This window comes from Suncus etruscus, chromosome 6 (genome assembly GCF_024139225.1).
Source record: "Suncus etruscus isolate mSunEtr1 chromosome 6, mSunEtr1.pri.cur, whole genome shotgun sequence".
Classification (NCBI taxonomy): domain Eukaryota; kingdom Metazoa; phylum Chordata; class Mammalia; order Eulipotyphla; family Soricidae; genus Suncus; species Suncus etruscus.
This window is the reverse complement of record NC_064853.1, coordinates 54,580,814-54,596,312: the sequence shown is the minus strand read 5'-3', so window position 1 is coordinate 54,596,312 and position 15,499 is coordinate 54,580,814. Positions and strand designations below refer to the sequence as shown.

The following is a 15,499-nucleotide window of genomic DNA, read 5'->3' as shown; positions in this document are numbered from 1 at the left end:
TTAGTGGGAAGAGACCCCAGTGAGCATCCTGCTGGCCTCTGTTGCAAAGAACTTTGGGAGTCAGCCTCCTTGACACATGGGGTCTTCATGTGCCCAGAGCAGTTCCCACAGCACGAAGCATTCTGTACAGGGCCCCAAGCATTTTGTGATGTCTCAGGCAGCCCCAACCCTATCCTGTGGGTCAGCATGTGTTTGGGTCTTATTTTTGTTTGGGGGATACCCAGGCAGTGTTGGGGAATCCAGTCTCAGAGGCGGCTCCTAAGGGTGCTCCAGTGGTGGGCAGAACTCATGGACTCCTGACATGTGCTCTACATTACACCAAGGTCCCTCACCCTGTGACCCTGGGGTTGAGCACTTTGGGTTCTTAGTCCTCAGGCACTGAATCTGAGCCTGGACATTGGGCTGGAGTGGGAAAAGGCTTTGGAGAAAGGGTGGTGGGCCTTTGAGTCTGAGACATGGACGTCCGTGTTCCAATCTCAGCAGTACCCCTGACGTGTTCTGGGGAAGTCATGAGCCATCTCTGTGCTTTAATTTCTCCATCTGTGAGGGAAGGAGTGTCCCTGGGAAGCTGGGTTGGAGTGAAAGTTGCCCTCAGGCTGCCAAGTGACCCTCTGGTCCCTTACAGCCATGCTTTTTTCCTGCAGCCTGCGAGTTGGGTTTCTACAAGTCAGCCCCCGGGGACCAGCTCTGCGCCCGCTGTCCGCCCCATAGCCACTCTGCAGCACCTGCTGCCCAGGCCTGCCACTGTGACCTCAGCTACTTCCGGGCAGCTATGGATCCGCCGTCTGCTGCCTGCACCCGTGAGTACTGCCCCTCTCCGACATACGCCCAGCACACACCCAGCAGCTGGAGTTAAGAATGGCCAACTGGGTCCAGTGATAGCACAGCAGTAGGGCATTTGCTTTGCATGCCATTGACCCAGGAAAGGACCCTGGTTTAATCTCCAGTATTCCTTATGGTCCCCCCAAGCCTGCCAGGAGTGATTTTTGAGCTCAAAGCCAGGAGTAACCCAAAAATGAAAAAAAAAATGAGCCAACCTCTACACACACACACACACACACACACACACACACACACACACACACACACACACACACACACACACACACACATTGCTGAGCTCCTTGTGCAGTGTGGTATGGGACCATGTCTGGTGTGTGTGTGTGTGTGTGTGTGTGTGTGTGTGTGTGTGTTTCCCCCAGGAGGAGGGCAGAGATGGTAGCAAGAGGTAAGGAGATTTCCTGTGTCTGTGAATATGCCAGTGCTTGGCCACTTGCACTACAGAGTCCTGGGCTGCATGTGCCCACCCCTTGTGCCCCATGGAGCACAGAAGGATGTGCCCCATGCATGCAGATTGCACAAGCCCCCTGTGAGGAAGGCGATGTCTGGAGCAATGTGAGTGCGGTGCCCCATACTCCCAACTGTGAGGGACATGCTCCACGCCTGCAGGGCTGCGGAACTGTCCTGCATTCTGCTGATGCAGCTGCTCCACTGACGTCCCTCCCTTGGCCTGGAGGGACCGCGTCCAGCTGGGGAGGGACTGCACCTGCCCAGCTGGCTTTGTCCAGCTACTACCTTGTGCGGGGGAGCAAGCTTTTGGACACAGGTCTGACTGATTAACTACAGCTTCAATCTAACACTTTATCCCCTTCCTGCCTCCCTCTCTACCTAGCCCCACCGTCCCTCATCCCACAGCAGACCAGGATCCAGGTTTTCTCAAAACATACTTACACACAGAGGCAGTGTGTATCCATTCATATACATGTACATTCAGAATCTCAAAAACACTCAATGTAGGGGCCGGGCGGTGGCGCAAAGAGGTAAGGTGCCTGCCTTGCCTGCGCCAGCCTTGGACGGACCGCGGTTCGATCCCCCGGCGTCCCATATGGTCCCCCAAGCCAGGAGCGACTTCTGAGCGCATAGCCAGGAGTAACCCCTGAGCGTTACCGGGTGTGGCCCAAAAACCAAAAAAAAAAAAAAAAAAACACTCAATGTGTACACATTCAAGACACATTCACTCAGACTCCTGCATACACACATTCATATTCAGACATATATGCACACATTCCTACACTGTGGGACACATGCACCCATACTCACATAACATCCCATGTCCACTATTGTACCCAAATCTGTGCATGTTCCTGTGGGTGATCTGTGTGCCAAAGAGCTGGCCCCTCAGGCCATGGTGAGTCCAACTTCAGTCTAACTGGCTTCTGCTTTGTTGCTGCATGCATGCTTTAGCGTGAAGGTTCTAGAAATCTAGATCATTACACTGGTATCTGAGCTCTCAGCCCCTGTAGGCCTCAGCTCTGTGGAGCTGAGTCACCACATCTATGCTCTGTATATCTCCCGTACCTGGGTGGCTACTGTGGCCATCACCACCTACCCACCCCATTCACCACACCCATCTCTCCACTCCATTGAGAAAGAAAGAGGTGAATCTTCCACTCCTGGCCCTGACACCAGCATTGGCAAACATGTCCTCTCTCCAGAGGACATGCTTGGTGTGAGCTTGTCCCTTAGGAGCTCCAAATATCATAGGGCACCACCTTCCTTCCCTGGGCCAGTGTGGGACACTGCATCCCACCTGTTACTCTTTGATCCCCAGGGCCACCCTCAGCACCAGTGAACCTCATCTCCAGTGTGAATGGCACCTCTGTGACCCTGGAGTGGGCCCCTCCTCTGGACCCAGGTGGCCGCAGTGATGTCACCTACAACGCTGTGTGCCGCCGCTGCCCCTGGGCATTGGGCCGCTGTGAAGCATGTGGGGCCGGGACCCGCTTCGTGCCCCAGCAGGTGAGCCTGGCACAGGCCAGCCTGCTGGTGGCCAACTTGCTGGCTCACATGAACTACTCCTTCTGGATCGAGGCTGTCAACGGCGTGTCTGACCTAAGCTCTGAGCCTCGCCAGGCGGCCATGGTCAACATCACCACGAACCAGGCAGGTAGGCGGAGATGCTCCGTCCCCCAGCCCTGGCCCTGACCCGGGCCCTCCCTGGTGGTCAAGGACCCTGGGGGACACATGGATGTCATCCTGACCCTGCCTTCTTCCCCGGGACTCAAAGCCACAGGCTCTTCACGTCCTTAGACAATAAGAGCTTGTCCTATAAGAGAGGAAGCTGAAAGCACAGAGCAGGCTAGGATGTCCTTCCTCAGCATGGATTCTGGAACTTTCCTTCTCTGCCTCTGTTTCCTCCCCGGTGCAGTGCCTGCCTCCAGCACAGCCAAGGAGCATAAATTGGAGACATGAACACACTTCAGCCCACACCTGGTGCAGGCTCAATAAATGTCATTTAAAACTTGAAGTCAGCTCTGATGATCATTTTCGGGAACAGTTGCCACTGTAGCCCCTGGGATCGATTTGGTTGCAAGGTTTGGACAGGAGCCATGGATCTGCTTCAGCCCCCAGAACCTCTTTCAAAATTTGGGTGTCCTGCCTGTCAAGCCACAGACAAACTGATCTCAGAACACCCCAGACAGCCACTAAATATGCTTGACCTGCCTCCCGGCTCCTCTCCACACCCCACAGGCCTGGCCTAGCAGACACTATGCCCATCACATCACAGAGGAGGAAACTGAGGCACAGAGAGCCACCCAGGGTCCACGCCTAGGAAGTGGCAGAGGCAAGATTCGAGCCCAGGCTCATCAGCTCCCAGGTGAAACAGGCTTCCTACTTCCAGGGCCCAGCCAATCCTGAGACTGTGGGTGGACATCAAGGGAATGACCCTTCCTCTTCCTGTGTATGGTCACCGGCTGTTGATCACAATCAGGGGAGCAGACCCAGGCATGCCCAGGGCCCTGCTAAGGCCACTGATCTCTATGGCCACCACACAGGCGGCCGACTGGTCAGGATGGAAATGAGCCAGAGAAACCAGGAGCATCTGACACCATGAAGCCTGCTTCTTACTTACAAGGTCTGTGGCAGTGACTGACAGATCACTCTAAGCAGGCTTTGCACTTACCCTTTCTGTGTTCTCTTCTCCCTGGACCTCCATGGCAGCTGCAAGTTGGCTTTCTTCTTGATTCAAGGCCTCTAAGGCCCTTCAGAAGCCAATGCAGCCAGCACTTCCTTCCTTGTACTTTCCTCGTTGGGACACTGCTCAACCTTCCCTGCTATGGACCCTCCTCCCCGCCATTTTCTGCTCATCTGTCCAATCTGTCTTCTGTCCCCTTTATAACCTCAGGACTCTGGATCTGTCCCAGACTCTCCTGCTTGAGTGACCCTCTCTCAGTTCATGATTCATACTGAGCTGATGACCCTCAAATCCGGGTCACCATCACAGATCCCTGAACTCCAGCTACCCTTTCTGTCTGCTCAGTGTTAGATGAACAAGCTTACCACCCCCCCCCCCAAATGCTGTCCCTCTACAGGCCATCCAGTAGATCATGGCACCCCCATTTTCTGGGTCAATTCCCTCAAACCCCAACCCACCTTGTCACCTTTGAGTCTTGTGCCACCTGCCGAAAGTTGCCCTTCCACATGCCCACCTCATCACTTAATCTCTCCCTCTTCCATCTGCCAGAACAAAATTCCATGGACAAGGGCTGTCAAACAAACAGCTTTGCTCAAGGCTCTAAAGGCCAGAGGGTCAAGACCACAGAGCTGCTGTCCTGGCCTCTGGAGAGTACCTCCACCCCAACTGCCCTCACATCAAGGCAGGGGGTGGACCTGAACTCACAAGTGTCCCTTCCTGAAGGGACACAAAAATATACCCCCTTTCTGAGGACATGCTCATAACATCTAAACCCAATGCCCTCCCAAGACCCCTGCTTCAGTCACTAACATGCTGGAGGACAGGGTATCAGTGTGGGATCATGACCAGGCTCTCCCTGGACAGTGGTAGTAATGGGCCCTCCTTCCCAGTCCATCCTGTGTGAGTCCTGAGTGAGTCTGAAAACCAACCCCAAGACCAGGGGAGCCACACACAGTCGACTTGAGCTCAGCGACCATTCAGAGTCTCCCAGGGCAATAGGACTCACAGATCTGTCACTGCCCCACTGCGCCACATCCCTGTATTCCCACCTGCTTCTATCCCTCTTGGACACACTGGCCTGGATCCTTGCCCCCTATCCAGGCTTCATTACCCCCTGGAAAGTTTATGTTCTCCCTGTGGTCTTTCATTCTTGGCTCAACCTTATCTCGGGGGGCAGTGTGGGGACCCCAGGCTCTCTCCTTAGGCCCCCACTTTCATGCCCTCAGTGGCACTTAAAACAACCCTCTGTCCCGAACTGGACCATGAGTTCTATGAGGTCTGCCTGGTTCCCTGCAGGCTCCCCAGGTCCTTGCCCACCATTCACAAAGCAGGAGCACCAGAGGGTGATGGTGAGGAAGCCAGCTTCCACTCTCCCCACTTTAGTTCCCATAGCATCACCACAGCCCATGTAGGGAATTCTGGCTCAGACAATGCCCCTGTCTTTCTGGCCCACATGTGTCCTCATCAATGTTTTGAACCCACACACCATTCCCAGGGTCTTCCCTGTAGCATGTGTCCACCTGAGCTCTGGAGTGGCCTCCAAGGGTGTGTCAGCTGGCAGCCTTCTCGGACCCCATGGCACACTTGCTGCCCTGGGCTATGCCTGGACTGGAACCTTGGATAGGGGTGAGGGGACTACGGGGTACTGGTGAGGGACCTGGTGTGGGAGAACAATAACAGAAAGGGAGGAGGCAGCCTGGGGACTGCAGAGTGCAGACAAGAGACTGCAGAGCAGACAGTTGGCCCCTTTAGCTGTGGCACACAGGTAAAGAGGGGTCTGCACTAAGGGACGGGTGGATGGATCTAGCAAACAGACTGAGAACACATCAACCACCGAGGTTCCTGGGCTAGTTCCTGTTCCCCACCCCCTGTTAGCCCTGGCCAACTGCTGTCCTTCTATGTCAATTCCTAAGATCCTTGGACAACTCTTGTCCCCCGTGTCAGTTCCTGTGGTCCCTGAGTCAGCCCCAGCTCTGCCCCAGGATCACTGAGGTTCCAGCCAGGCCATCAAACCAGTGAGAACCATGCTGTCACTCCTCCCCTTCCTTTGCCCCAAATCAGGATCCCCTGAACATCTGTTCCACTCGAGGCCCAGCTGGGTGGTGAAACTTCGGACACCTATGACCAATAAGGGGTGGACACAGAAACAATTACTAGATAAGAATGGGGAGGATGGGCAGCAAACTCCCTGTACAAAAGGCCAGGGAGGTAGAGGAGAAGGCAGAGGGCCCTCTGATCTCGTCTGGGCCCCCATTCCAGTGTCCCAAGCCAGGGCCAGGCCAAGGTGATGGACCAGACTAGCTGGGGTGGCCGCAGAGTCCAACTCTGTGAATGGGACTCAGTCAGGATCCTGACTGGGTCAGCTGGTCTGGAAAGGGGTGTCACCTGCCCCAAGCTGACTGAGACTGCCCCCTCCCAGCCCCGTCCCAGGTGGTGGTCATCCGGCAGGAGCGGGCAGGGCAGACCAGCGTGTCGCTTCTGTGGCAGGAGCCAGAACAGCCCAATGGCATCATCCTGGAGTATGAGATCAAGTACTATGAGAAGGTAGGGGAGGGAGGGCAGAGGGAAGGCAGGGCTGGCTGGGAGGGCGGGCCTGGCTGGGGGGTACGCGGGGATCTTGGGGGCGGATCCTGGGACCCTCACTACTCCCTCCCATGCCAGGACAAGGAGATGCAGAGCTACTCCACCCTTAAGGCTGTCACCACCAGGGCCACCGTCTCAGGCCTCAAACCGGGCACTCGCTACGTGTTCCAGGTGCGCGCTCGCACCTCAGCTGGCTGTGGCCGTTTCAGCCAGGCGGTGGAGGTGGAGACCGGAAAGCCCAGTGAGTGCAGAGGAGATCCGGGCCTGGGGGTCGGTGAGCAGACCTGCAGGTGGGAGGGAGGGGGCGGCGGTTATTGTGCTGGATCAGGTAAAAGGAGGCCAGCTGAGACCGTGCCTTGCCTGTATGAGCCCTGGGCTCTGTCAACACCGCTGGGTACAGTCTTGGTAAGCAGTATCAACATCAACTTGAAGCAGAGCAACCAAGGCACAGAGAAGAAAAGTCCCTCTCAAGCAGCCTCCCACAAGCAGGACTATTGCCCAGTTTGCTGCCTGATGAGTGATCCCAGCATCCCAGAGAAGCTCATAGCCTGCTCTCATCCAAAAGCCTATCTGACAGAGGGAAAAGGGGTGTCTGAGCAGTGTCACAAACTACCTTGGCATCGCCTTGCCAACCCCAATTTAAGCCTAATTCAGTAAGAACAGCAGGTACTCCTCTCCCAGTGTCATCAAGCCAGCAGTCCCCACAACACACACAAGACTTTTAGCAGGGGTCAGGACCCACAGTAACTCCCTGTCAAGGGGCTATGGAAATGCTAGTTATTAGGCCTACCCCACACCTTCTCGATTAGAAACCTGGGGATGGGGACCGACATTTGGATTAGAGCAGGTCCTTAATACAGCCTCAGATGTGTCTGAGGCCCAGCCCCAGAAAGCCATACTCTCATCTCTAGCCAGCTGAGATTTTCTGTTGAGTTGGGACACAGTAGGGAGAAGGGTAAAAGGGTTTGAGTGAACTATTCCCACACCTGTGTCAGTGCCTGCACTTCTGAGACCTGTGTTGGTCCCACACAACCCACCTTGCTCTGCTCCCTTTGCTTTTGGACCCAGAGCCTGGCCTGTCATCTGAACCTCGTTAATGCCCCATGAGAACAGAAGGCCACACAGGCATCCTGGAGGGCCAGCGCCACTGGTATGTGCAATGCCCACACCATCTGCTCTCCACTGACAGACTAATAGGCAGGATATGCCTTGGGACACATTTTCCTGCAGGTGGGGAGTCACATAATTCCCTGGGTCACACCCACAGGAAGTGGTGACCCCAAGGAAGCCAAGAAGTCTGTGTGGAAGCTATCTTGGCAAGAAAATGCTGCAGAGGAGAGATGGGACTGAGCAAGGGCTGCTCCCCACTTTCAGCAGGCTCAGAGTCTGGGAAATAGACTCTGGAGGGCCACTGAGCCATGCATGAGGTAGGGCTGTCCCCATGCTGGCTTCTCCCACAGGACCACGCTACGATACCCGAACCATCGTCTGGATCTGCCTGACGCTCATCACTGGCCTGGTCGTCCTTCTGCTCTTGCTCATCTGCAAGAAGAGGTGTGTGGTGTGGGTCCCAAATGCCCAAGGAGAAACTAGACACACATGAAACTGCTCTTTCCTCCTTGGAACAATGCTCTGGCCTTCCATACCCTGGGCTCTCCCCCGACCACCACCCATTTTTCAACCATCAGTCCTTCCCAACTTTCCTCATATTTGCCAGGTCCTCCTGTCTAAACAACCCTCCTAAAAGCCCAGTACCCAGTCCTGTCCCAGATCCCTCTCTCTGTTTTCCCTCCAGCCCAAGTGACCTCTAAGCCCATGGCTTTATGCTGATGCCCCAAATCTGTGTCACCAGAACAGACCTGTCCCCTGAGCTCCAGCTGCCCTCTCTCTGCACAATGTTAGACAAACAAGCATCCCTGATGCTGTCCCTCAGGCCCCCTATAAGGCCACGGTACCACCATTTCCTGGATCACTCATGCCCCAATCCACATTATTACCCACTCATGCACCCCTATGTCTCGTTGATTCCCAGTAATGCTCTAGGGAAGGAAATGCTGATTTCCTTTTTCAGGTGAGTTCTGGGTGCTCAGCATGTTTAGGACACTTGCCAAACAGATGCCAGAATAAGAAGATGAGCCAGGTCTGTGGTGCCTCAAAGCTGTTCTAGGTTGCTGCTCGATCTCCAAGGCAGGGTGAGAGAGGCTGTACTCCAGTGAGGAACAGGGAGCATCTCCTATTAGATACAGAAGCTGAGGCTGAAGAAAGAAAAAAGGGCTTGTCAGGGTCTCCCAGCACAGCTGGCCCCACAAGCTTCATGTTCCAGCCTCTAGGGTAGTTTCCAGTTGATTAGGACTAATAATGCCACCAACTTTGCTGTGACGCCAAGTGGACATCGTAGAATTCTGTCAAAGTCAGAAACTAGTTCAGCTGGGCTGAGTGCCAGAGAACAGCCTGCATGCAGCAGGGCTGGGTGGATTGCAGGAATTAAAGCAAGAGGGTTGCGGAGAGGATGGAGGAGCCTAGGCTGAGCTCTGGCTCAGGCTGGGTATGGCCTGGACTCAGACAGGGCTGCCCCTCACAGGCACTGTGGCTACAGCAAAGCTTTCCAGGACTCAGAGGAGGAGAAGATGCACTATCAGAATGGAGAGGGTGAGTTCCGAGACACACGGCTAAAACCCAAATACCTTCACGGTGGTATTTGGAAGTGCCACCGGACTAGGGGTGTGGGAGCACATGTGGGAAGGAAAATATGGTTCACAGAGAATTCCTGAACCCCAGAAACAGAATCCCTGAATCCCAGAAACAGACACCAGGAGGTGGCTGAGAGGCATAGGCAAAGTGCCGTTCCTTCTTCCCTGCTTCCCAGACACTCCCTCCCCTCAGAGAAATGCACAGACGTAGACTCCCACACATTTTTGCATGCAATTTCAGGGGCTGTCATGGATTCTTGGAAGGAATCCCTGCTCAGAGAGCTTTTTCAGAATCCTGCAAAGGCCCTAGGAGGCAAGCATATGTGGGGCTGCCTGCCTTCACACCCCACCTGTGTGCCTGTGGTAGAGAGCCCCAATCAGTCACAGTGCTGGTTCTCACCGAGCCTTGGTGAGCTGCAGACCCCATCTGAACACAGCCACCTAACCCCGCTCTTCTTCAACTGCAGGTCACAAGCTAATATAGCGTTGAGAATATAGAGATCACAAAATAATCTGGCAACAGTAAAAGGTTTCTGAGCATGCTACATCCAAAAATAAATGTGAAATCCATACATAATGAACCCAGGGTGTTGCTGGCAGCGCTGGCCAGGGTTGCATTTCTGATGATGCTCAGAGCCTACTGTGTGCTCAGGAATCACTCCTGACAGAGCTCAGGGGACCCTATAGGGTGCCAAGGAATAAAACCTAGCATGTACCTTACCCACATATTATCTGACTCCTAGAAAGATCTTAAGGCCTCTAGAAGTGACCCCAGAGAGTAGATTTGGAACTTACTGGATACCCCCTGAGTCCCCTCGAGATCCCACTTTCACAGAACAAATACTCAGAGCCCACCTTCAGGCTCCCAGAGACACTCCGAAGCCTACCACTACAGGTTGCCCCCAGGCCAGGATTTCTGGGAGAAAAGTTTTGCAGCACCCCACTCGATGGCCCTTCTCTCTGGCCCCTCAGCACCTCCACCTGTCTTCCTGCCCCTGAATCACCCCCTGGGGAAGATTCCAGAGCCCCAGTTCTATGCAGAACCCCACAACTATGAGGAGCCAGGCCGGGCTGGCCGCAGTTTGACCCGAGAGATAGAAGCCTCTAGAATTCACATTGAGAAGATCATTGGCTCTGGTGAGTCTGGAATGGTACACAGTGTGATTATGTGTGATTTTTCATGTGTGTGCAATTGATTTGTGTTGATGTAAATGTGTTTGTGTATGCATGTTTGTATATGCATGCATATATGTGTTTATGCATATGAGAGCCACAACAAGGGTCAGGGTGCTGGGGTAGAGGGAGAAGGGAGTGGTCAGTCCATGAGGTTTGTGGCTGCATGACATGGGGCTTATGGGTTTCTGGACAAGGGACAAGGGTCTCAATATCCTCCCCCTGCCTGCTCCTTGGGGTCACAGGGGAGTCAGGAGAGGTCTGCTATGGGCGGCTGCGGGTGCCAGGACAGCGGGACATGCCCGTGGCCATCAAGGCCCTGAAAGCCGGCTACACAGAGAAGCAACGGCGTGACTTTCTGAGCGAGGCTTCCATCATGGGTCAGTTTGACCACCCCAACATCATTCGCCTCGAGGGTGTGGTCACCCGAGGTAGGTGCTATGGGGCAACCTCATCCTCAGGGCCCCTCCCAGTTCCCTTTGTCATTCCCCAGAACTCTGCCCTGCCCCTATCTCTAGGCTCCAGATGACCCTGTGAAGGAATCCAGAGCTGGGACCACATGGGAACCCCAGGTTCCCCAACTCCCTGAATGCTGCCTGCCCGGGCAGCTCACTCACTTTTGTCTCCCTGCTCTGCCCCCACCCCAGGCCGCCTGGCGATGATCGTGACTGAGTACATGGAGAATGGCTCCCTGGATGCCTTCCTGCGGGTGCGTGCCCCTCCCCAGCTTGGCCTGGACATCCCAGAGGCCTTCAATCAGACCCATCTTCCAGAGAGGGGGAGCCCAATGAGGGGGAAATCTTGCAGATCAGCCAGTCAGGCTGCCTTTCAAATCCCCATCACAGGCTGGGAGATGAGCTTCTGGTTCTCTCTCTGGGCCACCCCATCTGCTGCCTAAAGGATGGGCAGGGCTCACTGGAGGGTGTTGCGTGTAAAGAAGACAGGGGAGCCCGATAGGCCATTGGCACCCCCCTCAATGTGAAGTGCTCTGGGAAGGGCCTAGAGCCCCCCTGACATACATGCATATCCTTGGCAGACGCACGATGGCCAGTTCACCATTATGCAGCTGGTCGGCATGCTCCGTGGTGTGGGTGCTGGCATGCGCTACCTCTCAGACCTGGGCTACATTCACCGGGACCTGGCTGCTCGCAACGTCCTAGTGGATGGCAACCTCGTGTGCAAGGTGTCAGACTTCGGGCTCTCGCGGGTGCTGGAGGATGACCCTGATGCCGCCTACACCACCACGGTGCGTGGTTGGCCCACACCCCACTCTAATAGGAGAACCCTGAAGTAGGCAGTGCGGGACATGAAGTTCTACCCTTCCTTTCTGGGAAAGTAGGGAGAGATAGAGGAGGGACCCCACCTTTGGCAGAGTGGAGTGTCAGGGATCCTTTCATCCAGGCAGACTCTACTTATTTTATTTTTGTTTTGGGGTCACCCCATCAGAACTCAGGGGTTACTTCTGACTCTGCACTCAGAAATTACTCCTGGCAGGATCAGGGGACAATATGGGATGCTGGGAGTCAAACTCGAGTTGACTGCATGCAAGACAAATGTTCTACCTGCTGTGTTATCACTCTAGCCCAGGCCCTGCTTCTTATCTTTCCCAGTTTCCCTCTATGAAGATAGAGGAAAAACCTTATCTTCATTTCTCTCCACTCAGTGACTCAGGGGACATCAGGACTGGTCTCCAGCCCCCTTCACCTTGGTCCCTTCATCATTGCCAAGGGAGCATCCTCCTCTGGAAACCACCCACAAGCTGTAGAATGTTTCCCTTGGAGAGAGGAAGTGAACAAATGCCAAGAGGAAAAAGAGGAGAGGCAGTGTGGGGGTCCAGACACAGGTCCCTGGGACCTTGCTCAGGATCATGGGGCCAGGCCGACCTGTGCATTCTCACAGCGATTCTGGGGGTTCCTGGAGGGTGAGGTTACATCCTCCCCTCCCTGCATGAAGCAATAGTATTGCTTGTCTCTGGCAGGGAGGGAAGATCCCCATCCGCTGGACAGCGCCCGAGGCCATCGCCTTCAGGACCTTCTCCTCGGCCAGCGATGTGTGGAGTTTTGGGGTGGTCATGTGGGAGGTGCTAGCCTATGGGGAACGGCCCTACTGGAACATGACCAACCGGGATGTGAGTACAGCACCTTGGTGGGCCTGGGAGTGGGCCAAGGAGGGGGCTGGGCCTCCAGCCAGCTCTGTGCTCTTGCCTCCAGGTCATCAGCTCTGTGGAGGAGGGATACCGCCTGCCTGCCCCCATGGGCTGCCCCCGTGCCCTGCATCAGCTCATGCTTGATTGTTGGCACAAAGACCGCACCCAGCGGCCACGCTTCGCCCAAATTGTCAGTGTCCTCGACGCACTCGTTCGAAGCCCTGAGAGTCTCAGGGCCACGGCCACAGTCAGCAGGTGCCTCTGCATGCCCATAACCCCCATTGTCCCAGACAAGGAGACTTAGGCTTGTAGCCTGCCCAGATTGGCCCTGACCTCTGCTCAACCTGACTAGCACTGCTCAGTTGGGCCATCCTCAAACCTGCTGTAGGCCTGGGATCTGGCTCCTTTGAAGTTGTCCACTACTGGGCCTAGAGTGATGCCAAGGTCAGCTAGTACCAAGGCCCCAGAAGAAGTCACCTTCAGTGGCCAGAGCAATAATAGTACAGTTAGTAGGGCACTTGATTTTGCACACCAACAACCCAGGTTCTATCACTGCCATCCTATATGGTCCCCTGAGCCTACCAAGAGTGATTCCTGAGCACAGAACCAGGAGTAAGCCCTGCACTACTCAAAAAGAAAAGAAGTCATATTCATGGCTCATTATAGTTCCCTGTGTGCCTCAGGTGCCCGCCTCCTACCTTTGCCCAAAGTGGGGCTAGCGGGGTTCTCAGTGTGGAGGACTGGCTGAACTCCATTCGCATGGGGCGCTACCGGGACCACTTTGCTGCCGGCGGTTACTCCTCTCTGGGTATGGTGCTGCGAATGGATGCTCAGTAAGTGAGAACCCTGGCCAGGCCACTGGGATCAGGAAGAGGGAGGAGGTGGCAGCCCCAGGGCTGGGCAGGACCCTGTTCTCACACCACCCTGCTCAGTACCACCTTCCCTCCTAGGGATGTGCGAGCCCTGGGCATCACCCTTATGGGCCACCAGAAGAAGATTCTGGGCAGCATTCAGACCATGAGGGCCCAGCTGACTGGAACCCAGGGGCCCCGCCGGCACCTCTGACCTCGTCGCCAGCCCCAGCTCCAGTGAGGACTTACAGGGTTGGTTAGCGGCTGGGCTGCCCCAGTCCAAGGGACTCCACAGCGGGGCCTGGAACAATCAGGGTCAGGTGTCCTGGGAAGGGTCAGTTGCTTCCCGCCCAGGAGAGAGAGACTGCTCCCCACCTCCGTGCCGCTGCACCCAGCAGGAATGCCACGTCCACCTCTGTGTGCGTGTGTGAGTGTTTGTGTGTGTGTGTGTGTGTGTGTGTGTGTGTGTGTGTGTGTGTGCATGCATGTACCAGCTCGTGGATTGTGGGCTGGACTCATGAGGTTATGGGAACCTACAAGGAGACATGTGATTGTGTGTATATGTGTGACCCTATTGGGTCAGCATGGACAGATGTGAGTCAGTGTGCCTGCCACTCCTTGAGGCTGCGGATAGCCTCGTCAAGAGTGTTACTGGGTCACAGTCCAGGAGTGGGGGTCTCCGTGGGCCGCTCTGAAGCGCACCAGCATCAGGCATCCCCAACCCCGTCGCCACCCAGGTGAGCCCAGCCCCGGCTCTCTCTCAGGTCTGAGCCTTCCCTCTAGCTGGTGAGGGGTCACCTGCAGCTACTACCTGGCTCCCATCACTGCTTCAACAGGAAAACAGGGTTCTCAGTCTGCCCCTCAGGCCTACTCTGTCTGGGCATCACTGCAAAGTACACGACATGTCCTCAGCTGGACTTGCTGCCCAGCCTGGGTCTGGGGGCTACCCACATCCCTCCCCCAGTCTCTGTTGCCCCCACCCCTGTCTAAAAAGTCCCTCTCACTGCCCTTCCATGCCCTGCTGTCCCTGGCCTGCCATTCCCCCCAGCCCAGGCCTCGGAATGGGGGCTAGAAGGTCCCCAGCTTCTCATTCCCAAGCCCCCCTGAGAAGATCACTGCTGAGACAGGGGGTGGGCCATGTCCAAGATCATGCAGCTACCCAGTTTCAGTGTTATGGCTCCTCCCTTTGCACCCAGGACTCTATCCACCACCCCACCCCATCTCAGAGGATGGCTGGGGAGGACACTGGAACACCCCTTGACTGACCCACCCCCTTACGGCCCACCAGGGTATGTAAATATCTTTTTGTACCATGTCAGAATATTTTTTTCCTCACTCCTGACAATGCAAAAATGGTCTTCAAAGCACATAAAAAGCACCCAGGATGAGAAAGCCCCATCCCAGGGGAGGTGAGCCAGGCAGGGTCCAGGAACCCCATGGGGAAGGGGCAAGCCCAGCCCCCAGCCCCTGCCCAGCCCTTCCCGTAGCCAGCACAGCTGTTCCGCGAGTCACCAGCACTGAGCCCCCCTCTCTCCTCTGCAATAATTTGGGGAGTCTCAGCCCTGCCAGGTGCTGCGGCCAGCTCTCTACACCTCTATATATTATATTACTATATAGCCCAGCTGCTCTTCCTTCCTATGGAAGTCGGAAACATGGTCAGCACACGGTCCAGGGGCAACCCTGTCTGCCCCTCCATGCCCCCTGCACCCATTTCCTGGGCCCTGGAGCCTCGGCAGGGCCACAGTGAGCCTGCCCCCGAGTGAGGTGCCCCCAGGCCCCAGGGATCTGCCTCTCTGTGCTCTCCATCCTGAGTCTTGAACTTACCCATAATGAGAATAAACTCTGCCTCATCTTTGCTTGTGTCCCCCTTTTGTTTTCCGGCGGTCCCTGTAACCTGCACGTGTCCTGCAAGGTAAAAGTAGCATTATGCTGGACACATCTCATGCCTCTGTCTCTGGTGGCTCGTCTGTCCCAGGAGGTGGGATTCAAGCACCCATTTCATTAGGGGTGGTGGGTCTTAATGAAGTTGATGAGCCTGAATGAGATTGGAATGTCTGTGGGAGGGCACTGAATTGGACCC

The 15,499-nt window shown here is 55.5% G+C and overlaps 1 protein-coding gene across 2 annotated transcripts in view; it reads left to right on the top strand.

The window, feature by feature from the left end:
- The window catches only part of EPHA8 (EPH receptor A8), a 32,832-nt gene extending 17,557 nt beyond the window's left edge, over positions 1-15,275 (top strand). Inside the window, exons 4-17 of one of the 2 annotated variants that reach the window (XM_049774664.1) lie at positions 645-800; positions 2,612-2,947; positions 6,396-6,520; positions 6,638-6,800; positions 8,020-8,113; positions 9,141-9,208; positions 10,222-10,386; positions 10,668-10,853; positions 11,070-11,131; positions 11,459-11,668; positions 12,401-12,550; positions 12,633-12,823; positions 13,252-13,401; positions 13,519-15,275. In XM_049774664.1, coding sequence (XP_049630621.1) covers positions 645-800; positions 2,612-2,947; positions 6,396-6,520; positions 6,638-6,800; positions 8,020-8,113; positions 9,141-9,208; positions 10,222-10,386; positions 10,668-10,853; positions 11,070-11,131; positions 11,459-11,668; positions 12,401-12,550; positions 12,633-12,823; positions 13,252-13,401; positions 13,519-13,633 — 2,171 coding nt within the window. In that variant the 3' untranslated portion in view covers positions 13,634-15,275. Of the gene's footprint in view, positions 1-644; positions 801-2,611; positions 2,948-3,208; positions 3,308-6,395; positions 6,521-6,637; positions 6,801-8,019; positions 8,114-9,140; positions 9,209-10,221; positions 10,387-10,667; positions 10,854-11,069; positions 11,132-11,458; positions 11,669-12,400; positions 12,551-12,632; positions 12,824-13,251; positions 13,402-13,518 lie in introns of those variants that run through there. The other variant, XM_049774665.1, reaches the window with a different exon arrangement.
- Positions 15,276-15,499: the final 224 nt, after the last annotated feature.